This window comes from Cricetulus griseus, chromosome 3 (assembly GCF_003668045.3).
Source record: "Cricetulus griseus strain 17A/GY chromosome 3, alternate assembly CriGri-PICRH-1.0, whole genome shotgun sequence".
NCBI classification, from domain to species: domain Eukaryota; kingdom Metazoa; phylum Chordata; class Mammalia; order Rodentia; family Cricetidae; genus Cricetulus; species Cricetulus griseus.
In genome coordinates, this window is record NC_048596.1 from 251,375,011 (window position 1) to 251,400,392 (window position 25,382).

The following is a 25,382-nucleotide window of genomic DNA, read 5'->3' on the forward strand; positions in this document are numbered from 1 at the left end:
GAATGCTTTTTGGTTTTAAGCTTGAATTTGTATTTTGAACCCTTTTAATATATATGAGTTAAATAATAACCATCATGTTTTCATAGGTAGGCATTTGTGCATTCATTCATTCATTCATTCATTGTATGGTAGATTCTCACTATGAATCTAGGCTGGCTTAAATTCCCTATTCTGCCTCAGTCTCTTAAGTGCAGGAATTACAGGCATGTGCCATCATGCCTACCTGGGTTTATTCTTAGTGATTCTGTTTTTATTTTCCTTAACACTAAAGATACTTTTGAGCTATCTTTGCTCAGCATCTACTTCTGTGGTTTTGCTTTACTTGGCTGCTTCTGTTTATTCTGACATACGCTGTTACCTATCTGTCTCCACGGCTGTTTGCATTGGCATACCTCTTTATGAGGGCACACTGACTAGGATGAAGTGCTGCATTACATGGACAGTCCTGTGCTTTGACCATGGGACTAGACTCCATGGCTGATAGAAGGACTCCTGCCTTGGTCCTCCAGCCCTATGTCCCTCTGAATTTCTCTTAAGAAGTTCTCTTGGCTTCGGAAATATGAAACAAGCCAGAACCAGTGTTAACTGGTGTCTAAAGTTTAAGGAAAAATGCTTCTGTTGCCCCTCTTCTTCCCAGTGTGGTTCAGAATGGTAATGCATGCATGTGGTGAATACTGGTACAGTCCAGCCTCTTTTCTTCAGTAATCACTGCTGTCTGTTCATTTCCTGTGCAAGAGAAAGGGGGTGCTTGTCTGTCTTCATCTGTTCTTCTTTCCCTCAAAATCCCTATCTTAGGATTCTTTCCATTTCTGTAGTGTCTATCCTGTGTGTTCTTGGCTGGGACATGAAATTTGTCTATCCACGACAAGATTTGTTTGATGTTCAAAGTCTTTATGGCCCATGCAACAGTTTTGAATTGGTGGGTAGGCGGCTGCCTTTGTAGAAGCTTTCTTTGGTTCCAATGGTGTGCAGCTTAGTCTGGAACACAGGGATGCAGATGCTTGCCAAAGAACTGGGTACATTTTAAGCCCCATCCCAAAGTGAGAAACCATGTCTTTGGTCACATGTGGCTCACTGGTGTAGTAAAGCAGACCTGTGTCACCAATGACTTCCTCGTGCCCAGAGGCTCTTGTTAGTGTGTTACAGTCTCCCTCACATGGGCTGCTGTCACAGTTCTTTACTTGCCAGAAAGTCATGATGTACATGGTACCTACTTTTGTCGTGCTGCTGGAGCCTGCATTGTAGAATCACTCACCTACAATCCCCTCAGAAGGTTCAGTGACTTTCTCATTGACCTCTAAATACCCTTCAGCTGCCTTTGGTTGGCAGTGGAAGAATGAGCCTATAAAAAAAGACCATGCATCTTCGTAACAGTCAGTTCACAGAAGCTTTGCCATGTCCAAGGTGGTCACATGAGGGTGAAAGAGAAGGTCACAGACTTCTTGGAGCCCACAATAAAGTCATAGAAATTGAGGTTACATTTAGGGCAGAAATTCATGTTCTGGAAAAGAAGAGGTAGCTACCCAAGTGTACACTCAGGCGTTACCTTCTCCTCTGCCTCTCTTGTCTGGTGCCCACTGCACCCCTCTCCTTAGGACACAGAGATCTAACAGGCAGAGTGTGTGTGGGCATTCAGGCTTAGCCCAAGCTGTGGAAACTGTAAGTCACATTTCTCCTGACACAAGAATAGACTCCCCAAAGCATTCATTTTAAACACACAGAGGTGTAGAGATGTTTGGGTGCACTGAAGTTCGGGACACTGTGTTAGTAATGGCGTAGCAGTGGGGCCAGTCTCAGCCCATGCATATGCATATGCAAAAGAAGGGATGCCTGTGTATTTGTATGAGAGAGCTCGGAAAGAAACAGAAACAAATAGTAGCAAATATCTACAATATGATCTCATTTGTGTAAAATTCAAAATCAGCATTATGTTTCTATTATATATATAGTTGTAAGTACACAGATAAGGGTCTGAAAGGATCATACCAGACTCCCAAGAATAAGATATTGTTTTCTTTATGTTCTCTTACTCCTTCATTTACTTGTTCCAGTAAGAGCAATGATTCTCAACCCTCCTAATGCTGTGACCCTTTAATACAGTTCCTCATGTTGTGGTGACCCCACCCATAAAATTATTTCATTGCTACTTCATACCTGTAGTTTTGCTACTGTTATGAATCATAATGTAAATATCTGATATGCAGGTGGTCTTAGGTGACCTGTGATGGGAAGGAAAGGTTAGTGCCTGTGATGACAACAGGTAGATTGCATGTGCATATTCAGGCTTAACTTGAAAAGATTCTGTATTATCACTGTGTGCCATGGACTCATGTGTGATATGTGGCACTAAACATCATTTGTGGTCTGTGGTCAGCAGATACAAAGAAAGTACATCATCCACTTCAAGTTGTCTTAATCTTCCAAGGTAGCCCAGGACATGTTTGTTATGATGGAGGCTTTATTCTGAATATCAAAACAGTGTGTTTCTACTGGATTGACTGCACATAAGGTTGCATTTATGCCTTTCTTTCAGGACTCACAGATTGACCTAGTGCTACAGCGTAAAGCACTGGGCCAGGGTTCCTGCTTAGATGGCTACCATCTCCACCAATCTGGGTGATTTTGTTTCTTATTAGCATTGCACAAGAACCAAACTACCCAACTGATAGTGAAGCCCAGTACCTTTAGAAACAAGCCACTGTTCATCCTGGGATTAATTTCTGGTTGATGGTTGTTTCTAGCAAACTTAGCGGGTTCTCACTTCTCTAGGAGAATTTCGAGATGTCATCTAAAAATCAGTGGTACCTATTCTGCTCAGAGATTGCAGTACCTTTTGTGTGTTAAAGCAAATTTGTTTGAAGTCAACCCCAGACTTAAATAGATATGACTCAAATAGAAATAATTACTGTAAGGATCGAAAACTGTCTAGTAATCGCTCTTTCTTGAACCCAGCTGTCTGAGCTTCTTGTGTGGGGGCAGCCAAGTACAGAAGAGATTGACTCCTATTTGCCTGCTGATCTGCTAGCAGTTTATTTGCAACTGGAGCATTAGTATGATAAAACTGCATGGAACAGAAGAAAGGCTGGAGACCCCTAATACCAGACTGATTCTTGGGAGCTGGGGGAAATGGTGTTTTTTGAACCTCCAGAATGAAGGAGCTCCATGTCTGCCTCCTGGCAGTGTAGCAAGACTTTCTGCAAGCATCTTGTCCCTCTTCTTCAGACTTCTGTAGTACTTCTCCTCACTAACCTACCTTGTATAGGGAGTGCAGATACAAAGAGAAATAAGAAGAGGTCCCACATTGATACAAGCACATAAATCTTCACAGTGTGTAGGGAGACACCATAACCATGCCTCCTAAGGGCTGGCTACAGGTGTGCCTGACCACCCCTGTCAGGGCGTGGTCAAGGTGAGGTCAGGATGACTCAGGATAGGTTCTTTTTTTTTTCCCAAAGATTATGCTTATTTTTTTCATTTTTTATTAGTTTAAATTAGGAACAAGCTTGTTTCACATGTCAATCCCTTCTCCCTCTCCCTCCCCTCACCCCCATCCCTCCTCCCCCACCCCTGACCTACTCCCCACCCCATCCACCCTCCACTCTCCAGGCAGGGTAGGGCCCTCAACCAGGGCTCCGCAAAGTCCATCACATCATCCTGGGCTGAGCCTGGGCCCTTCCCCATGTGTACAGGGCAAGAGTGCATCCCTTCACGTGGGATGGGCTCTCAAAGTCCCTTCTTAAACCAGGGAAAAATACTAATCCACTACCAGGGGCCCCCTGGAGTGCAGAGGCCTCCTCATTGACATCCATGTTCAGGGGTCTGGATCAGTCCTATACTGTCCTCCTAGACAGCATTTGTGGTCCATGTGCTCCCCCTTTTCAGGCCAGCTGTTTCTGTGGGTTTTTACAACCTGTTACCGACCCCTTCAATCTTCATTCCTTCCTCTCTTCAACTAATTTCCAGAGTTCAGTTCAGAGTATATCTGTGAATCTCTGTCTCTGCTTCCATCAGCCACTGGATGAGGGCTCTAGGATGGCATAAAAAGTAGTCATCAATCTCATTTTAGGGGAAGGGCATTTAGGTTATCCTCTCCTCCATTGCCTGGATGGTCAGTTCCTGTCATCCTTGTAGGTCTCTGGAAATCTCCCTAGTGCCAGATCTCTCCTCGGACCTATAATGGCTCCCTCTAATATGGTATCTCTCATCCTGCTCTCTCTCCTCTATTCTTCCCCCAAATCAATATTTCTTCTCCTCCATTTCCTCTCCTCCACTCCTCTTCTCCTGCTCTCATTCTGGCAGCTCCCTCTCTCCTACCCTCATGCTCCCAATTAGCTCAGGAGTTCCTGCCTCTTCCCATTCCTGGGGTCCATGCATTTATCCCTTAGAGTCCTTCATGTTTCCTGGTTTCTTTGGTGAAGAGGATTATAGGCTGGTAATCCTTTGCTCTATCTCTAAAATTCATATATGAGTGAGTACATACCATGTTTGTCTTTTTGTGACTGGGTTACCTCACTCAGGATGGTTTCTTCTAGTTCCATCCATTTGCCTGCGAATTTCAAGATTCCATTGCTTTTTTCTGCTGAGTAGTACTCCATTGTATAAATGTACCACATTTTCTCTATCCATTCTTCAGTTGAGGGGCATCTAGGTTGCTTCCAGGTTCTGGCTATTACAAACAATGCTGCTATGAACATGATTGAACATATGTCCTTGTTGTATGAACGTGCATTATTTGAGTATATACCCAAGAGAGGAATTTCTGGATCTTGATGTAGACTGATTCCCATTTTTCTGAGCAACCGCCATATTGATTTCCAGAGTGGTCTTAAAAGTTCGCACTCCCACCAGCAATGGAGGAGTGTTCCTTTTTCTCCACATCCTCTCCAGCATAGATTGTCATTGGTATTTTTGATTTTTGCCGTTCTGACAGGTGTGAGGTAGTATGTCAGAGTTGTTTTGAGTTGCATTTCTCTGATGGCCAAGGATTTTGAGCACTTTCTTAAGTGTCTTTCAGCCATTTCATATTCCTCTGTTGAGAATTGTCTATTTAGTTCTGCACCACACTTTTTAATTTCATTGTTTGGTATTTTGGTGGCTAGCTTCTTGAGATCCTTGTGTATTTTGGAAATCAGCCCTCTGTTAGATGTGGGGTCAATGAAGATCTTTTCCCATTCTGTGGGTGGTCGTTTTGTCTTACTGACTGTGTACTTTGCCTTGCAGAATCTTCTCTGTTTCAGGAGGTCCAATTTATTAATTGCAGACCTCAGTGTCTGTGCTACTGGCGTAATGTTCAGGAAGTGGTCTCCTGTGCCAATTTGTTCAAGGGTATCTCCCACTTTCTCATCTAGAAGATTCATTGTGACTGGATTTATGTTGAGATCTTTGATCCATTTGCACTTATGTTTTGTGCATGGTGACAGATATGGAGCTACTGCAATCTTATGCATGTCTAAATCCAGTTCTGCCAGCACCATTTGTTGAAGATGCTGTCTTTTTCCCCATTGTATAGATTTAGCATCTTTGTCAAAAATAAGGTGTTCGGAGGTGTGTGGGTTAATATCAGGGTTTTCAATTCAATTCCATTGGTCTATCTGTCTATTTTTGTGCCAATACCAAGCTGTTTTCAGAACTATGGCTCTATAAAGCTTGAAGTCAGGAATGGTGAAGCCTCTAGAAGATCCTTTATTGTACAGAGTTGTTTTGGCGATCCTGGGTTTTTATTTTTCCGTATAAAGTTGAGTATTGTTCTTTCAATGTCTGTGAAGAACTGTGTTGGGATTTTGATGGGGATTGTGTTGAATCTGTAGATTACTTTTGGCAAGATTGACATTTTTTACTATGTTGATTCTAACTATCCAAGAGCATGGGAGATCTTTAGATTCTCTAGTATCTTCTTTAATTTCTTTCTTTAAAGTCTCAAAGTTCTTACTGTACAGGTCTTTCACTTTTTTGGTTAGTGTTACCCCAAGATATTTTATGTTGCTTGTGGATATTGTGAAGGGTGATGTTTCCCTGATTTCTTTCTCATTGGATTTATCATTTATATATAGTAGGGCTACTGATATTTTTGAGTTAATTTTGTATCCTGCTGCCTTGCTGAAGGTGTTTATCAGCTGTAGGAGTGCCCTGACGGAGTTTTTTGGCTCACTAATGTAGACTATCATATCATCTGCAAATAGTGAAAGTCTGACTTCTTCCTTTCCAGTTTGTATCCCTTTGATCCCCTTTTCTTGTCTTATTGCTCTAGCTAGAACTTCAAGTACAATATTGAAGAGATATGGAGAGAGTGGACAGCCTTGTCTTGTTCCTGATTTTAGAGGAAACACTTTGAGTTTTTTAAGCAGCCGCAAGCACATGGGGGCCTCTTTACTCTGGCCTTGCTGCTCCTCGCCTGCTCTTGCTTGTGTTTGGCTGGTGTTTATCTGAATAAAAATATCTTGGCCGTATGGACTACAGATTATCTTCATTATCGTTATAACAGTGATGCAGAGTTGCAAGTATCTATCAGATATAAGAGGCCTCAAGACACCTAGGAGGATATGGCAGTTGAGAAGATTGTAACAACCAAAGGGTGACAATTTTGTGTGGTCCTAAAGGATTATCCGTTTACTAGGTGGTGATGGTAAGGATGGTTGAGTTTGGGTGTGACTCATAGTAAAGAACAGTACATGTAGTGACATGGGCATGCAGAGGCAGGGTGTGTCCTGGCTTGCATGAAAGACTCAGCAGAGCAGATTTTAAGGGTGGTGAGGCTGGAAAAGCAACCTCAGAGACAATCATCTGTTCATCAGGTTTAAGAGTTGTGTGGGAATTAAAGACTTGCCCAAGATTTGTACACCAAGTCAAGTGACTTGGGCAGACTGCTTTTCCAGTCATATCAATGTAGAAATAGAATGGGAGGAAGGAAATACATGTCCCGGAGACCCTTGGAAGCTCTTCCCTTATTCCTAGCTAGAAATAAGGGTTCGACCTGGAATACTAGGGAGTCATATTTGTTTTCTAGAAATCACAGATGAGATTGGATTTGGGACTCCCCCACAAAATGATACAGCAATGTTGAAATGAAAGAATAGGGAAAGATTTTGAAGCAAAATGATCTAAGAGAAGGAGGGACTAATAGTAGTCTCATTAGACAGACACATGATATGTATAAAATCAAAGAGGTCAGTTACATAAAGAGCAGAAGAAATATTCCATCAGAAAGTTGTAACAACCATTAACCTATAGCTGCCTCATGAGCAACTTCAAAAACTAGAAAGCTATTTCTCAAGTAGTGTTTGGTTATGGGGTGGGGCAAGGGAGGTGTCTGGGTAGCTTACATAATAGCTTCATGGGGCAGACACTTGGGCCATTGATGGATATGCACACCCCAGAGCTGTTGGTGACATGCTCCTGCTATATTCCAAAGTTTGTTAGAAATGCAGGTCCATCCATTGCTCCAGAGAGAGTGTAGGGTGGGCACAAATATTTGAGCATCTTCTCTGTAAAATATGTAGCCTCTTCATTGGTTCTGAAATCATGTTTGTTATATTATGGTATTTGAAGCATAGCAGAGGATGTCATCAGTCACCAGATTGACACTGTGAGGTAACTCTGTGTCATTCCTGTTTATCTCTTGTACATTCTAGTTTACCTCCATTCTTCTGGTTACAGTCTTTGGGTTCTTTGCAGATGCACCACAGGGTACTTTGACCCTGGACCAGATGTAGGGTTTATATTTTGGGTTTTGTTGTTGTTGTTGTTGTTGTTGTTGTTGTTGTTGTTGTTGTTGTTGTTTAACCTCAGGCTAAGAGTCTCTAGTTCCTTTGTAGACCCTTATCGATGTGGCTGTTACAGGCAACCAAAAGAGGAGTTATATTACATATAAAGAATTGGGACAGGATTTAATGGGCATGTGATGTCTATTAAGGTGTTTAAAGGGGAAAACTGGCTCAGTTTGATGGAAGTAACCAGTTAGCATCTACAGAGGGAAAGTGTGTCTGTGGCACAGCACAGTGTGTGGCTGGGCACCCTGAGCACTGGGATCAGCAGGCCAGTGTCTATTCCAAGGGGCTTCATGTGTTGCAGGCTCTTTAGGAGGAGACTTCAGAGTCTACAGTCAGAAGTTTAAATGGCAAGTGGAAACTATTCAGTGGTAAAGAGCTAAATCAGGGCTTAAGTTTACTATGAACAACATTATTGTTCTTCACCATAGGAAAGATGATTGTTTAAATGGATCCAGGTTTACTTAAAATTAGTTTAAGCAAATCTGCTGTTTTCAGGTTCTCTTAGTATTTCATTGCTAGGTCATGAAACAGGTGGATCAGTGTCTGCCCACACCTGCAAGGGAAGTGATGCAATCTACTAAAAATTCTGAGTGTGAAGCAACAGTGCCTAGCTGGTTCCTCAGTGCAGGCCAGACAAGCAAGCTGTGTCCAGAGTGCTTTTGAAATGTGCTCTTCTCCCTGGAGCCCAACTCCCAGGGATGTTCTGGGGGCTTGTGTGTTGAGGAGGGTAGCATCTACCTCTGAATGTACATTGGGCCATTGCTTGTCTCCTTTCAGATGTTACCACAACCATAGCAGATACTTCCAGCCTTGATCACAGACCAGCTAAACTGTTGGTCACCTCTTGACCACTTCAATGGGAATAAAACAATGCAGGGTCCAAGTTACAGAAAGCCAAACTGTAGATTGTTCACGGTGCTGGGCTCCCAGTGCTCCCAGGATCCTAAAACCGCTCTTCTTTTTTTTTTTTTTAAACTTTTTCCCCTTTATTTTACATACTAACCACAATTCCTCCTCACTCCTCTCCTTCTGTTCCTTCCCCTGACTCCCATCTCCCCCCCTCCCCATCCACCTACTACTCCTCCATCTCCATTCAGAAAGAGGCAGGCCTCCCATGGGCTTGACCATGGCATGGTACATCAAGGTAAGAATAGACCTGAGCTCCTCCTTCTGTGTAAAGGCTGGGCAAGGTAATCGAGCAGGGGAACAGGTTCCCAAAAGCCAGTTAAGTGCCAGAGACAGTTCCTGATCTCACTGCTAGGAGCCTTACAAACAGACCAAGCTACACAGCTGTCACACACATGCAGAGGGCCTGGGTCAGTTCCATGCAGGCTCCTTTTCTGGAGTGTTGTCTGTCAGCTCTCCCAATAACATCTCTCTTTTTTGTATTTCTCTTCTTCCTTCTCTCCCTTCCTTCCATTTTTTCTTTTGTCTTACTAAGGATTTAACACAGGACTTCTGCAAACTAGACAAGTACTACCCCACTAAATTACATCTCCAATCCCTTTTCAGGCAGGGACTCATTAAGTAGCCCAGGCTACCCTTGAATTCATTCTAGCCCAGTCAGGCCTTGAACTGGTGATCCTGCCTCAGCCTTGCAAGTAGCTGGGGTTACAGACCTGTACCACCATGTCTGGCTTGGAACTTCTTTTTCTTTCCCCAGACTTCCTTGCAGTTAAACTGAGATGAACCACAGCACCCTTGGTTCCTTTGACAAGAACCAGGACTGGTGCCAGAATGAGGAGGGCATAGGTGAGAACCAATTGTCTTCCTTGTCTCTTAGTCATTCTTGGGTGAGGTAGCTTGGATGAACAGAACCAAGCCCAGACATTGAGACTCCCACTCTTTCGTTGCTAGCATCATGTGGCAAATACAATCTAATTTCCCTAAATCAGAGTTCATTTCCAAGGAGCCAGTTCTGTGGTCCCAGGGAGAGGCAGTTACTTACTAAGGATGGTGAACTTCAACTGCATTGTGGTGTGAATTCTACCCTCAAGAAAAATGTCTCATGGCTAACCCAGCATATTTAACTTTCCTGAACATCTCTCTTTGTCTTGTTGATCCATTAAACTGAGATTCCCTGCCTCTTCTGGTGAAAATTGCTCTTCTAGCCTCTGCACAAACCAGTGTCTCTAACTGCTCATTCTGAGTCCCTGGTGTCTCTCTGCCTCCTCTGTGACTACCATGCTCTCTGTCCTGGGGCTTCCCCAATATGAACTCTGACCAAGGTGGCCCAGGGCTTCCATCTGTGTCCAATGCTAGAGCATACAGCTGGCGAAATAAAAATAGCCCATCAAATTGCTCACAGTGAAAGGGGGAGAGGTGTGGTAAAGCCCTGCCCCATCAAAGGGAGGCCCTAGGACACTAGTGCCCACGCTAAGCCAGCTGGACCTGTAAACCTCAGGCAGTACCATGACAACCATGGCAGCATTTGTATTTCCCACAGTGCAGAAGCATGATGCTCCTTGTGTGGAGGAGAAATGACAGAGTGCCATCCCTACGTGACTTCTCTCGAACTGCCCCAATCTGGAATCCTTTCTACCTTGAAAGCTCCTTGCCCTGCTCATGTGATTCAAATACTTGCTAAATTTGACCTTTACTTTTGGGAGCCTGAACCTTACCTTCAAGGAATTGGTTAGCCCTTAAGAGTAACACCCAGTTTTGAGTCAAATGTTTACCTCCTGCTGAAACATGTCCAAAGTGCGACCCAGAGAAGGAACAGAGGGCCAGACTAGTGTGTCATGGATGCTGTTTAAAAAGGGTTTTGACAGCACTTTACATATCCATGCCTGAAAGCAGAGGTAGTGACACCTCAGTAAGCCAGACCTTTGTTGACTGTGCATCCTTCACAGACCAGGCACTGGAAGAACCCATTGGCTGTGGCATCTGAGAAGAGGCACTGATAATGTTCCACTCTGTGCCCTGTGGAACACATGGTCTTAAGGGTCAGCCATGTCCCATTGAGAGAGTTGAGGCTGGCTAGGCAGATAACTCTCTTGGGGACACAGCTGCTGGTTCACTTCCTAGTCTGTGTGACACTGTTTGCTGATAGCTGAGCAGATAGGTAGGACTACCATCAAGTGAGAGCCTCTAATCGCACACCTGGTCTCAGCCATTTCTTGAGCACCTACTGTGTACTGGTATTGTACTTGGGGTCTTACACATTTTTATCTCATTTCCTCATTTTATAACCCCCCATTCAATAGCAGAGCAAGGAAGAGGACGGAGTGCAGCTATTGTTTAAGAAGGGTGCAGTTCTAAAACAGCAGTATGGAAGAATTGGAAAAGAAATGAGCCAGGAAAATGACTTCATGTCATCAGAATGAGTGTATGAAAATGGTCTGCCAAGACCAGGGCTCAGCACACTTTTGTCTGTCAAGGCTGGGAGAGTAAGAGTTTGGGATTTGAAGGTTCTCTTAAAGCTTCTCCACTGGGCTGTGGACATGGAACCGTAGATTGTATATAAGGAACATGTTTGACTATGCTAGGCAAACACAGGCCTCAGTTTGCCCTCCTTGCCTTTACTGTCAGTGCCTAGGAGGAGTCTCTGTTACAGTGGTCATAGCATGATTCCAGAGGCCAGATGGCATGAAACTTGAGCTTTGTTAGCCCAGGTTAATGGCTTCTGAATGTGTGAATGGCTTTGCCTTATACTTAACTTATACTTGTTGCAATTTTCCATTCTTTTTTAAATTAAAATATAATTACATCATTTTCTCCCTCCAATCCTTGTTCTATAATTCTCTTTTTAAAATTCGTGGCTTCTATTTTTTTAGTTGTTTTTTTACATATACATACATACATATATTATGAATATATGTGTGTGTATTCATCTTCCTTAATTTCTAAGTGCAACCTGTTTAGTCTGTATAATATTACACACACACACACACACACACACACACACACACACACACACACACACACACACACACGATTTCAGAGCTGACACCTCAGTATTGGATAACCAATTTGAGGGATCTTCCCTGGAGAAACGTATTTCTCCTGCTCTCAGCATTCCTTGTTTGCCTGTAATTCTTTGTCTAGAATTGATGCTTCATGGGATTTCCCTCTTCCATGTTATCATGACTGTTGGTGTCATACTTGTTTAGATCTTCTCTAGCAGCCATCTCAACAAATGGCAACCATTACAGAGAACCACACAGCCCATTAAAATGTAGAGAATAAGTGACCATGTGGTATCCAGCCCCAGCCTAAACTTTTTGTTCTTAATGAGCATTTTCATCATATGTCCTACTGAGACCATTATTAATATCACCAGTGAAAGTTGAGGTTCAGGCCTTCTAAGATGAAGGCGCTAGTGTGGCTGCATGGAACCATTGATTCTAGAGCCAACTCCAAGCTTCATAGTCAGCTTAGGGACTGTGCCTTTAGGGTGCACAGGGTTAACATTCTGAAGATGCATCCTTTACTTCACTTAAAGGCTTTTGCTACTGACTTTCAAGGAGCAAGAGCTGAGAGACTGAGAAAATGACCACTGTAAGAGTTTGGAATAAAGCAACCCAAGCCTGACATGCTGGGCTAAGGTCTGATTCTGGGGTCTCGGAGACGCTCAGAACACAGAGCTAGAGTCTTTGTTAGCAGACTTGGTGAGAGAAGCTTGCAAAGAGGTGCTGCACTATGTTGAAGTTCTGCTGAGCAAAGGCCATTGGGAGGAGTCTACAGAGAAGGAATCACAGAGACTGTAAACCACAGAGTTCAGGGGAGAACAGGGACTCAGGCAATCCACTGGCCCTGAGCAGGCCAAGCTGGGGGTGGACAGAGCAGATTGTGATAGGATGGGGCTATGGACACACTACAGGACTTGAAGTTGGATTTTCTTTACTTTTCAGATTCAGAGATGCTACTGAGTATTTTTAAGGCAAATATGGCCAGATTATATATGTATTATATAATGTATCTCTTAGAGAAATGATGTTTTCCTTAGTGATGCTCTCCTATCGGTTGGTTTCTAAGCAGCACTTTTATTCACAATCACTTTGTTATATACTTGGATGGCACTACTCTACTCTTCATGAAGGTACACTGAAGGATGCCTCAGTTTGGAGCACATGTTAAACTGGACCCAGCTATTCTGAGTCACAGCTGGTACATCAACTAAGCCTCACACTGAAGCAAACCCAGAAGAGGTGGGAAGGTGGGGCAGCCCTGATCTCTCTCATTGCCTTCCTAAAATCCATTCGAAGTGAGCCAGAGGAAACCCCTTGTACTGAGACCACTTTGGTCTTTCTTTGAAATACTTTGGACAAAAATAAACATCAGAATCCTCGTCTTGTCACTCTGACAAGTCAAATGTATGTTGCTTTTTGACTAACCTGAAAGCAGCAGCAGGTGTAGAGGCTTCTTATTTGCATCTTGGCTCACAAAATCAAGCCCAAGGCTAAATCTTACCACTCCACTCTGACCTTCCCACTCCCCCTAAGCCCCACCAAGGACCACAGTGTTCTTGGAAGTTGTTATTTGTAGTATATTGCCTAAATTTAGCATGCAGAAAGAATCAGTGGCAAATCGGTACTTTCAGAAAATAACTTTTCAGTTCATAATCTAGACTTAACACATGGGTTATAGAGTATCACTACAAGGCCGTGTTCTTCACTGGTGATTGTCTTTAGTAATTCCATTGACATTTTTGCTATGATACTAGAAATTTTAAAAGGAAGTGACCAAGAATCTAGACCTTACCTATCCTTTACTTTCTATACTGAGTATTTTCTATACTGAGTATTCTAATTCCTTGTCAAATGGCACATGGTGTGTTTCTTGATTATTCTTCCAGAGGATGTAACATTGACTTGTACTTTCTTTTCCCTTTAATGCAACATAGTGTTTTCAACTGTTATGGGGATGAAAATTCTTAGATTGAAGAAAGACATCAGTCAAAACTCATGGACCAGGCAGAGTTTGACTTTCACAACATGATAGAAGAACCAGTCTCCAGTGCCTCTTTGGAATAGACACCCTTTCAAAGAAAGGCCTTACGAAGGAGACTAAAGTGGTCTCACCTGGAATGTGCATCTCATGGAAGTTTCAAGTCAGCATTTGTCATTTCTTGGATCTGTGGCCTCCAAGAATCCAGTTTTTCTAAGTTTTTCTTACCTTTCAGTTTAGATGAAGTGCAGAATGTTGTCTGCAGGGATCACAATAGACAGGGAAGGAAAAGGAGTTGGTGTGTAATGCAAAGCAAATCTGATTTGGGAAGAAGAGGATGCTCCAGATATGGATGGTGGTGATTTACAGCCATGAAGATGTTTCACCTGGGAAAATCAGGTGAAAATGGTACCTTGTATAGTGGCTATAACTATATTCATGGGCATTTAAAAGATGAGTTGGGGGGTTGCCTAAAGTCCACAAGGTCAAGGCCAGCTCAAGTAGCATAGAGAGTCTCCACTTCAAACAAATAAACAAGCCTGGTGCCATGGGCCTGTAACTACAGCTACTCCAGAGGCTAATCTTGGCAACTTAGTAGGACCCTGTCTCAAAACAGAAAACAAAAGGAGGGCTAGGAATAATGATTTGGTAATGGAACATTTGCCTAGCACATACGAGGCCTTGCCTCAATCTCTAGTTCTGAAAAAAAAAAAAAGTAAAATAAGTTTAAGGTAGTAAATTTGCATTATGTGTGTTTATTTTACCATAATAGAGAAGAATGTAGTGCTGATACCATGGTCAGTATGGGTGTTGGGTGTTTCCAGGTTCTTGGCTTCTAATCCAAAGGACTGGAAGTGAATGCTTACACAGATTTGCAAAAGTAGAAGGAAATCTATTCAGAGCTACACAGTAGAAAAGATCAGAATACACTGCAGGAGAGCAGGGCTACATGGGGTCAGATACTAATGGGCTCCCTTTTGTGGACTCAAGAGAAGAATAACTTTGGTTACTAATGGGTGTGGTTTGGATGATTCTCTATTGAGTGATAATCTATTTTTTCTACTTGCATGTTCCCATATGATTTTAATATATGATGTCCAATTTTACATAGGCATAAGATAGTAAGTAGAGGATGCTCCCTGAAAGTTTACTTGGGCATACACAGTTTTGCTTTACTGTGTATATTCTTCATACTGCATACATTGGGAATATACTTGACTAGAAACTGTTTAAATTGGATTGTATAAGGAGTAGAGTAATTTATATAGAAGGGGAGTGTACATGTATCCCAGTGCAGGTAGGGATCCAATGTTGCTAGGTGCTTTGTTCAGAGGAGGCTGTGTGTACAGAATACATACAGGTAAGGGATCTAGGCTGCCCAGTGCACTACTAAAGAGTGGAGGTGTGTATAACCCAAACCAAGTAGGGTCTCAGATTACTAAACTATTTCCTTCCCTGCCTAAGTTCTGTGGGTTGTTTTCACCAGCAGAACACACTTTTGCTATGCGTTTTTAGAGTTTTGATTGTTTCTGTTTTAAGACAGTGTCTCATGTAGCTCAGGCTAGCTTCATAGCGCTACATAGCTGAAAATGGCCTTCAACTCTGGTCCTTCTGCTTCTGGCCCCCAAGTATTGAGATCAAAAATGTGAACCAGGGCGCCCAGCTGGCTTTGAGGGTTTCCCAACAGTACATAAAGTTGTGCACTGGCTTCTGATCAAGTGAGGTCAATCCAAATTTTAATTTTATTTTTTCCTTCTGGGAGTGGAGAATCAGTAATTGGTCCTGTGGTGAAATTAGTTCTTGGTAGGGTTATAGACTTATTCTACCCTTGTTTCATTAGGCCTTGTATGTTTGGACCTGGAAATCTGAATTGACTTGCTTATCAAAGAAAAGACTCAGTCTTTGTAGGAGGAAGCCCTTTGGTTCACCCATCCTGTCTCTGGTACTAAATTCTAATAGTGACTTTGTTTTTGGCAGCTAAAATAACTTTTCCATTGTATGGATTTCTAGCCCCTTCCAGAACTTACTCTCTTCCATTTTTTTTTAAACTTCTACAAGGGTTCGGTTGTGTTCTTTTTAAAAAGCAAAAAAAAACCCAAAAAACAAAAAAAAGGGTACATAGTATTTATGCATATTTTGCCCTGTGTATATAATGTGCAGTAATCAAATCAGCAACTTTGTCACCGCCATCCTCTCTGCTGTTGCCGCCTCTGCTTCCCTGCTCCATTCTGGAGTCGTTGTCTCCAACATCCCCTTGACTATTGCCAGGCTTCTCCACATCCCTCCCTCCCCCTGCCTGTCCCAGTTCTAACATCCCCTAGGCCACCCGTGTGAGAAGAACAGCTTTAGCTCCTGTGTATAAGGAAGATCCTTCCCATGTATGGTCTGTAATGTCCTCCGGGCCCGGCCATGCTGCTGTGAATGTAAAACACAGTTCTGTTCATAAGTACGAGAAAGAGAATGACTGTGCACAGCTGGATCTTCTGAAAAGCAGGTCACCCAGGTCACCTGGATTCTCAGCAGACTCTTACTATGTCTGGGCAATGTGGGGGTAGTTTTAGAAATCACACTTGAAACAAGCAAGAGTTTGGCCTCTTTCCTGGTTTTGTGATCAGAAGCTTGGCCCCTTCTTCTCAGGTATGTCTATCATTCTAAGTGTAATTTTTAGTTTCAGTCCAAAGAAAGGCAAAAACCTACCTTTAGTGGTTATTATACTTGCTGAAACAGAAAACTGAAAAATTGTGGATTTGAGAATCTGACAGTCTGGCTTATTCAGATCAAGCCTCTAGTGTGCTTTCTGAACTTTCTTCTTCCCCAGTGATGTCTGTTGATGTCATTTCTCTCTGAACTTTCTTCTTGACCCAGTGTTGTCTATTGACGTAATTTCAAAACCCAAATACAAAAATTTCAGCAGGAAGCTTCTCAGAGCAGATCTTTGTAACTCTTTACTCCTGTCCTGTATTTTCTGGCTTTCGAGCCATGTGGCTCCTGGAGTGATGAATACCTAGCACGTGCAGTCACCCACTGTGGGCACTGAGTGATTGCACCGTCCCTGCCCTCGATGATGGTGCCACCTCATCAGTTTGCTGCTGTTCTCTGGTTATGTTGGTCCACTCAGAAGGCCACACAGGACAAAGACTTGAGTTCTCCTTATCTTCCTATAACAAATGGGACTCTTAAAGTACAGGCAGGTCACTAACAATTTCTGTGTTTCAGTGCAGCACGAACTGCCTGCTCTGTGACTTAAAAATCTGTGAGTTGAAATTTAATAGCTCCATAAATGTTAACTGGCTTCCCCACCAGCTCACTATTCTGAAACACCATAGGAAGTGCTCATTTTTTCCTTTTTCTTTTTCTTTATTTTTTAGGAATTTCATTTCAAGGAACAGAAAACCAATTTTATTTTTATGTGTTTCAAATATTAGTGGGAACATGAGGCAAAAAATATATAGCAAACACCATATTCTGGCAATGCTGTTGCTATTTTTACTACTGGTATATTTTTCAGATTGTTGAAGTTTCTAAGTTCTTTTTTTTAACTCCTTTTTGCTGTGCTTTCCATAATGTAAGTAAATACATCCTACCCTTCATCTGTCTCTCTGCAAAGCTCTTCAGAGCACAGTCCTCTGTAAAGATCAGAGAGAGGAAACATCTATTCCACACATTAGTGCAAGGGTGCTTTTAAGTCAGCCCAGTGTTCTGGTGGCACAGGGCTCTCAGTGCTGCTTTCTGAATTAGTAACTAACTGTAAAGCTGTGCACATGTGCAGGCATCTGACGCCTTTTTTAGGTAGCTGTAGTTCTGCCTTCTGTGGCCTCAAAGATATCTGTGCTTTGTTAATGACTAAGTCATGATAAATAGATGCTCTTGGGGGCGAGCAGCTAAGCCTTTTTGACAGTTTTGACTCCTTCCATGACTGGATTTGCATTTTTCTTATTGTAGGTCATAGCGAAGTGGTTTGTGTTCTGTTTGAGTGTCACTAGAGCATATGTAGACAACGTGCCCTTTGCATGGCCTAAAACCCAGCAGCTCTCCCTCTTCCCTGATGGCACTTAACAGCACATACTCACACCCTGCACTCTCCTCATGCTGCCGTCTTTATGGAACTGATTAGCACTTTTCCTCAGCACTCAGACTTTGAGTGAATGCCTACCATGGGCCAGGCATCATTCTAGGAAGTTAACTCTTCTTGTGGTTGTACATACAGTCTTTGATGCTACATTGTCTTGTCTTTTTCTGTTGTGCTTTAAAAGCACAGGGCCCTCAAATGTAATTGAGAGCCACACATTCATCTTTACAAGATGCATGAGATGGACGCTGAAGCTGCCACCTGTCCATCTCAGCTGTGAGGGCAAGGAGTCTCCAATGGCAACATGTTCCTTCCTTATCCTTGTGGCTCACACAGAGAATGCCTTCCACCTGCTTCCTATGGCTGGTAGAGTACTAGCCAGGTTCTCCTTTGTGGATCCAAGCTTCTGTGCATCGGGTAGCACAGAGGTAAATGTGGCCCTATCTGGCATAGCCTAAAGGAAGCACAATTATTCCCACTTACCCTGATAACAAGGGTTCAGGACATATGCTCTCAGGAGGCAAAACACTATTTGGCCTAACCTCTGTCCATTCTCTTCATTCTCTGTTTTTGTTTATCTTCCCAGTACATAGGCTGGACTGACTTTAGAGCCTATTAGAATGTGGTGTCTATCCATCAGCATGAGGGAGAGGTAGGCATTTTTGTGCCATCCTGGAGGATCCACTTAGCCCTTTGACTGTCTGCAGTTGCCAGATTGAGGTGGCAGTAGTACACGTGAGAATCCTGTCCTCTGCAAGTGTGGCCTACCATGAGGATGGAGGAAGTATGTGGGAAGGACTTCACAAACTTTGGGCCTGACCACCTAACTCATATCTCACTCAAGAGCCAAAAAAAAAAAAAAAGGAGGCACTCCCATGGGAGCTGTGGGAAGCAATGGTTGTATGGATTCAACTACAGGCTTGTTCATCTCAGTGGAAGAGAGGAGGGAAAGGACTTTTTGTCAGAAGTACTTCCTTTTCTAGTATCTTACCCTTCAAATTGTCTTCTCATATGCCACCAGGTTTGAAAGAGCTTTAAATGTTTAAAATAACTGGTCAGCGTTCTCAGCATAGCACAGCTTCAGGAGCCTAGGAAGGGAAGGGAAGCAGAAGGGGTTGGCTGCCCAGTGTGGTCATACAGAAGAGAGCCCACTGCCTCCCTTCCCTTCCTTTTCCTGCCAGCAGCGAGATCCTCCATTCTTGGCCAAGTCCATTTGCTCTTGGGCAAAATGTTCCTATTTAGATAAACTCATCTTCCCAAAGATTCAGAAACCTATACAGAAAGATGCAATAACTGCTATATGTAATGATTTTCTTTCAAATCATGATTGAATAACTTGGCTCCTTTTTCAGTTTGAAAAGCTGCACAGAAATGATGAGGGAAAATTGATTTTTATTTTTGAGTTCTTTTCTCATGATGCTGTCCCCCAATAATGACAAATGGCAAGGGAGAGTGTTGTACCATTCAGGTATTTATTTGCTGACCACATAGCACACTCTGAACCAGCTTCAGCAGAAAGGGGAAGATAAAGAGGCAGTTGGAGGCTTATAGTTTGCTCATGGGAGCTGTAGAAATGGGTTCTTTCTGGGGGGCGGGGGTAGGGGAGGACAGGTGGGAGAAGGGAACTAGGATTGTCATGTAAAACAATCCTGTTTCTAATTCAAATAAAAAAGTTGGGAAAAAATAAAAATAGAAAAAGAAATGGGTTCTATGCTGAAGTCCCAGGACAAGCTCATCTTTCTCATTATACAACTGTCCAGTGTGTTCTACCTCCACCTGTACTAGCAAAGCATGAGCTCCCATGCTCTGTCCCTTCCGATAGTTCAGATCTTGCCTTCTGTAAGGTTACCAGAGCTAGAAGGCCTGATCCTGAGCCTGCACCCAAGCATCAAAGTGGGTAGGCAAGATGCCTGTACTGTAAGCTGTTTAGTTACAGCTTCAGTGACCCTCCTGGGTGACCAGATCAACACTGAAAGTTACAGAAATACTTTAAGTAAATCTAAAAAGCAGGTTGTTTTGTAACTTCCTCTCCCAGGGAACTTGGCTGTGTCTGTATCATCATTGTGCATCAAGCTGACCTCTCATACTAATTAGTTCTTTTCTCTGGCTTTCCAAGACATAGTGACAAGATTCTGTGATGTTTAGCATATATAAAAGAAAGTTCATGAATGGTTCATCTATCCTTTACTGTGTTCCATTGCCATGGTTGATGAAATCTGTGTGCCCTGTGTTGGTTCACATGGAAGACTTTAGAACTACAATGTCTATCTTTTCTGTAGAGAAGTAAACCAGTTTTGTTTCTTTTTATAAACAAAACTCCAGTTTAGCATGATTTAAAAATCATTATTTTGGGGAGATTTTCCCCCCTCAAATTAGTTTATCATGCAAGCTTTTAGTGTTCTGCAAAGCAAGCAGCATTGTTTCAACGTTTCAAAGGCCTAGTAGTGGAATTGTAATTCTTACAGCATTAAAATTGACATAGAAGGCTATGTTTTCAGCCCTTTTTAAGGTGTTGACTAACAGTGCCTCCTTTGGGGTATTCGGGATCCAAAAGAAATATAGAAAAGTATGAGAACAGGTGCTAAGATGGGCTGTGAGCTTTAACACTGAAGTACTCAAATATCTGCTGCTTGCAAATCAAAGTGTGATTATTAACATGCCCATGGAAGAGAATCAGGAACCTGAGTTAAAGAGTTTTTCCTCGCTTCCTTGGCAACAAAAGATGAATAAAAACTTCTCCTTTTTATTTTCTTGGTTTTTCTGACCTGAGTTCCTTCAAATACTTTACTCCACTGTGTATCATATTTTTAGTTTTATTTGTTTATATACATATATATTTTTTATCCTTCTACAGGGAGTTAAATACCTGTGTATTCCAGCAGCGGACTCACCATCTCAAAATCTGTAAGTTTTTTTTTGTGTGTGTGTGTTATTTGGAGAAATTAAAAACAAATGCAGTGTGTGTTGCAGCAGTTCTTGGGCCAGCTTAAATGCAAACACAGGATTCTGAAGCAAAAAAGTAAGCACCTGTGAGTATCTGTGAAGGTCCTACTATCCCCAGGAGGATGTGAGTCTGCAGAAATCAAAACTGGCTAAGCCAAGGCAAACTATGGCTGGAGGCACCTCATTATTTTCCAGTCCTACTGTAAAACATGAAGGATGAGTGTCCACAGGAAGGCTCTTTCTAAGACCTGAAGTCTAGGGTGATGGCTCAATCAGTAGAGTGCCTGCTGTGCAAGCCTGAGGACCAGAATGCAGGACCCCAGCATCCATGTAAAAACTAGCACAGGCACATATCTATAACCTCAGTGCTAGGAACCTACAGATAAATTGAACTCCAGAGTTCATTGTTCAGAGAGTCTAGCAAAATTATTGAGCCCCAGGTTCAGGGAGGGATACAGAAAACACTGGTCATCAACCTCTGGCCTCCACATGCACAGGCACACATACACACACACACACACACACACACACACACACACACACACACACACACACACACACACACACACACAAAACGTGAAGTGTCGAGAAGGTGGCTTAGTAAAGTGTTTCCCTTGCAAGCTTGAGTACCTGAGTTCTGATCCCCAGGGGTGTTGGCAAATCTCTGGAAACTCATTGGAGAGATTGTCTAGCCCATGAAGTGAAATCCTAGGCCAATGGAAGACTGTCCTAAACAAGAAGTAGAAGTACTTGAAGATCAACCAGTACCCAATACCCAAGTAAAGAAGCAGGCAACATTAGTTCTAATATTTTCTTAACCCAATGTATCTAAAATGTGGTATTCAAAGTGAAAATATACATGTTAAATATAAAAATTCCCAAGATAGTTCATAGCCATGGCCTCATACTGTCACAGCATTGTGGTGTGCATTTTCTGCCCTGAGATGTCTTTTCTGTTTGCTCCAGCTGCATTGCCAGTGGTCTGTGTTCACATAGAATTTATGTCAACACACCCCCTCCTGACCCAGTCGGACAGTACAGACCTAAGGCCTGGCCAAACAGAGTGACCCCGTCTTTCTGTTTACCATGACCAGTCTGTTGTTGTGATTTCATAATTTAATAAATCTTTGACATCATTTTAACCCTGTTTATCTTTTTTCCTCTAAAATATATGCCTATGATTTATTTGCTCCCTTCCTTCCTTCCTTCCTTCCTTCCTTCCTTCCTTCCTTCCTTCCTTCCTTCCTTCCTTCCTTCCGTGTGTGTGTGTGTGTGTGTGTGTGTGTGTGTGTGTGTGTGTGTGTGTGTGTGTGTGTGTTTAATGTCTGTGCATGAGTATTTGGGCATGTGTGTGCCATTCTGTACACTTAGGTCACAGGACAACTTCCCGGAGTCAGGTTTCTTCTTTCATTCTGTGTTCCAGTGATCTAACTCAGGTTTTAGGCTTCTTGCAGAAGCATCTTTGTCCACCAGCCTGCCTCACAGGGTCTTCCTTGTCATTTTAACCATTTAAGAGAGATTCACAATTATAGCTCACCTCAGTGGCAGCATCCACATTGAGCAATAGTGCAGCCTTGATAGGCTGGGATGGAGCATTAGAGTTATAAGTGCAACAAGCACCCTCAATCCCACATTATGCCTAGCATGAATAGGTGATAGTTTCCTAGGCCTGCATTTGACCCTTGCAGGCTGAGATACTAGGAACTCCATCACTTTACAAATCCCACTGAACCTGGCCTTTAATTCTTTGGCTGTCTTGGTCTGGATGTTGGGAGCCAGCATGACAGCTCTACTATATGTTACTATATGTCATCAAAAACGCCCCAGATTCAAATGGTGTTTTTGAGTCTGGAAGACCACAGGGTTCATCTTCCATTGTGCACAAGTGCTAGTGCATACAATCTGTGTCCTTGAGGCAGACTATATACTTGTGTTTCCTGTCCCAACTGACAAGCTTCTCTAAAAGATGCTGAAATGTCAGCCATCCCTAGGTCTTCTCTGCCAGAGAATAAAGAAATCATGGATCAAGCTGTAACTTTTTAAGACCTACTTATTGCAGGAGTGGTAGGGTAGGTGTACAGTTCAGTTGGACAGGGTTAGAGGGAATAGAGTTAGACCAAGAAAGTACTGAGTACATGGAAAGTTGGTACAAACATGTTCTTCCCCAGGTCAGGGATTGTTTCTACCCTGACCCTTGATGTTTCAAAGAGAGGTAAGACTTTAAGATTCAGAAAGGGAGAAACAAGATTTTACTAGGAAAACAAAGTAGTAGCCTACCCTGGAAGGAGAAGCAGCAACTTTAGAGAACTTCCTTGGTTACCAGTCGTGTCAAGAAACAGAAGTGGTTGGAAGGGCATGGTCCCTGAGGAAGGAAGTGAGGCGCTGCCTTTCTCCGAAGACCACAGCAATCTTCTGCCCTTGTTTTGGTGACTATTTTTGGAATGATTGCTTTGCTCTCATCTCTAACCATGATTCGACCATGCTGTTGAATGTGTCAATACCTGATTGGCAGGAATTAATCAGTAAACTATCCTGGGCATGTGCTGTCAGGACACACGGCCTGTTTGAGCAGCTGTAAGATTTTAGCTTTTCTAGGGGCTAAGTGCCATCTTCAACTTCCACAACAGTGATCTATTGCAAGCAGTGACAATCCTGCAGTATAGACAAGTGGACAAGACAGCTGTCAGAAAGCCCCATGTTTAGAACCAGTCCCACCCACCATAGGCAAGTCATTTTAACTAGTCTACACTTAAATTCTCTCATCTGAAAACATCCATCTCTAGGATTTGGGGAGGCAAAATCATATGTACATGAGCATATCTCTGTGAACTCTAGGCACTTTGAAAATTATAGAGCTATGTCTGCTGTCCTGAGTATCTTCAGAGTTACAGGAATGATTGTGGAAATGAGTTTTGGTCACAGCTTAAGTTTTGTTTATTTATTGCCAGTGAAGGTGATTGAGTGTCTTCATCTCTTTTCTGTTGCTATAACAGAACATCTGAGACTGGGTAACTTATACAGAACACAAGTAAGTTTTATCTCACAGTTCAGGAAGCTTGAAGTCCAAGATTGGGCAGTCACATCTGCTGAGCCTTGTGCTGCTTGATAATACTATGGTGGACAGGCAAAGAGTGAGTGCCTATATAGAAGAGATGGAGGAGGCCAGTGCTTGAGACATTCATGAGGGCTCTATGCCATGACCCACCCACTTTATACCCACCTGGCCTGTCTCCCAGTACTGCCAGATTTAGGAATTAAGGTTCCAATAAACCATTAGGGGAAGAGGCATTTAGACTGTAACAGTGATTGCGATTCCATGATAGAATCAAATGCTTTCCCTGAAGTTGGCAGTTGGAATACTTACCTCTCTATGATCTAACTCATTTAGAGTTTCCTGTTTTTACTACTCACTAAATATGAGGAGGTTACGATGAACCTCCACTTTCTATATCACCAACTAATGTGGATGGCCAGGAGATCAGTATGCTTTTTTATTTTATTTTTAACATAGATCATTTTTAGAAAAGATTTATTTATTTTAATTTTATGTGTATTGGTATTTTGCTTGTTTGTATTTCTGTATACCAGGTACATGCAGTGCCCACAGAGGATAGAAGATGGTTTTGAATCTCCTGGAACTAGAATTACAGAGTTGTTAGATGCCATGTGGGCACTGGGAATTGAATCCAGTACTCTACCACTGAGCAGTCTCTCCAGCCTCAAGATAAATATTTTTAATGTTTTGGGTTTAAAAAAAAAAAAAAGCAAGAGAAAGCTTGAGTAGTTTGTAAAACTTGCTATTGGTAACCCAGAAGCTTATCCACAGGCAATCTTCGGCTGACCACATTAGCTTCTGGTGCTTGTTCCCTCCCTCAGTGACAGAACAAATCCTGGAAGTTTGTACTGCTCACTGTTTTAAACTTAGATACTGGTTTTTAAAATGATTTTCAACTTTGGAAAAAATGCATTATTTCCTAGACTGGGGACATACTTAGTGGTAGAATGATCTCCCCCATCTGGTAAGATAAAAATTAAATATTTCTCTCTCTGCAAAACTCTAAACAGCAGGAATTTGGGCTGATTCTGCTTAGAAAGAAGTGTGTGACCTTTGACACATTAGTCACCTGATTGTCAGTTGCTATGAACTGCAGAAAAGTTGGTTTTCTTTTTTGGCCTTAATCCTAGAGAATCTCCCCCATCTGACCTTCCATGAACTTAAAATGCAGAAACCTGGTTTGAGATAACATTAGTAGAAAATTTTAGCTCAGTTCCCCCAGCCACCTAGCCTGCCCAAGTCAGGAAATATAAAAGTTCAAGTTCTCCGTGTCCCAATAACCTCACAACCCTAGTGTGGTATGTTTTGCATGATGTTGTCTTAGTGAGAGATATGCTAGAGTGAGTGTTAAGTCCACGCTGTGCATGTGTGTCAAGTGGCCAGTGCTGGGGCTTAGTGTATGAAGGTTTGGAGACCCATTTGTGTTTGTTTTCTCTAAAGCAAGTCATTTTAACCTTCTCACTTAATAATCTGCCTATCTCCTGGGAGATTTAGAATATTGAGATTCTTAAGAAATTGGGTATTTTGTTAATTCTTTAGTACTTGTAAAATAAGGTTGTAGTCTGTATTCAAGTAAGGAATCCTAATGCATTTTCCAAGTAGATGCTTAGATATGTATTCACTTGCATTTGCTTATTCTGTTTTTATTACACATTAAGTT

General features: G+C 42.4%; 1 protein-coding gene across 2 annotated transcripts in view; it reads left to right on the forward strand.

The window, feature by feature from the left end:
• Window positions 1-25,382, forward strand: part of Dusp22 (dual specificity phosphatase 22) — a 53,651-nt gene that overhangs the window by 14,625 nt on the left and 13,644 nt on the right. For both annotated transcript variants that reach the window (XM_027409303.2, XM_027409302.2), the window contains exon 4: window positions 20,579-20,628. In XM_027409303.2, the coding sequence (XP_027265104.1) occupies window positions 20,579-20,628 (50 nt within the window). The remainder of the gene's footprint in view (window positions 1-20,578; window positions 20,629-25,382) is intronic.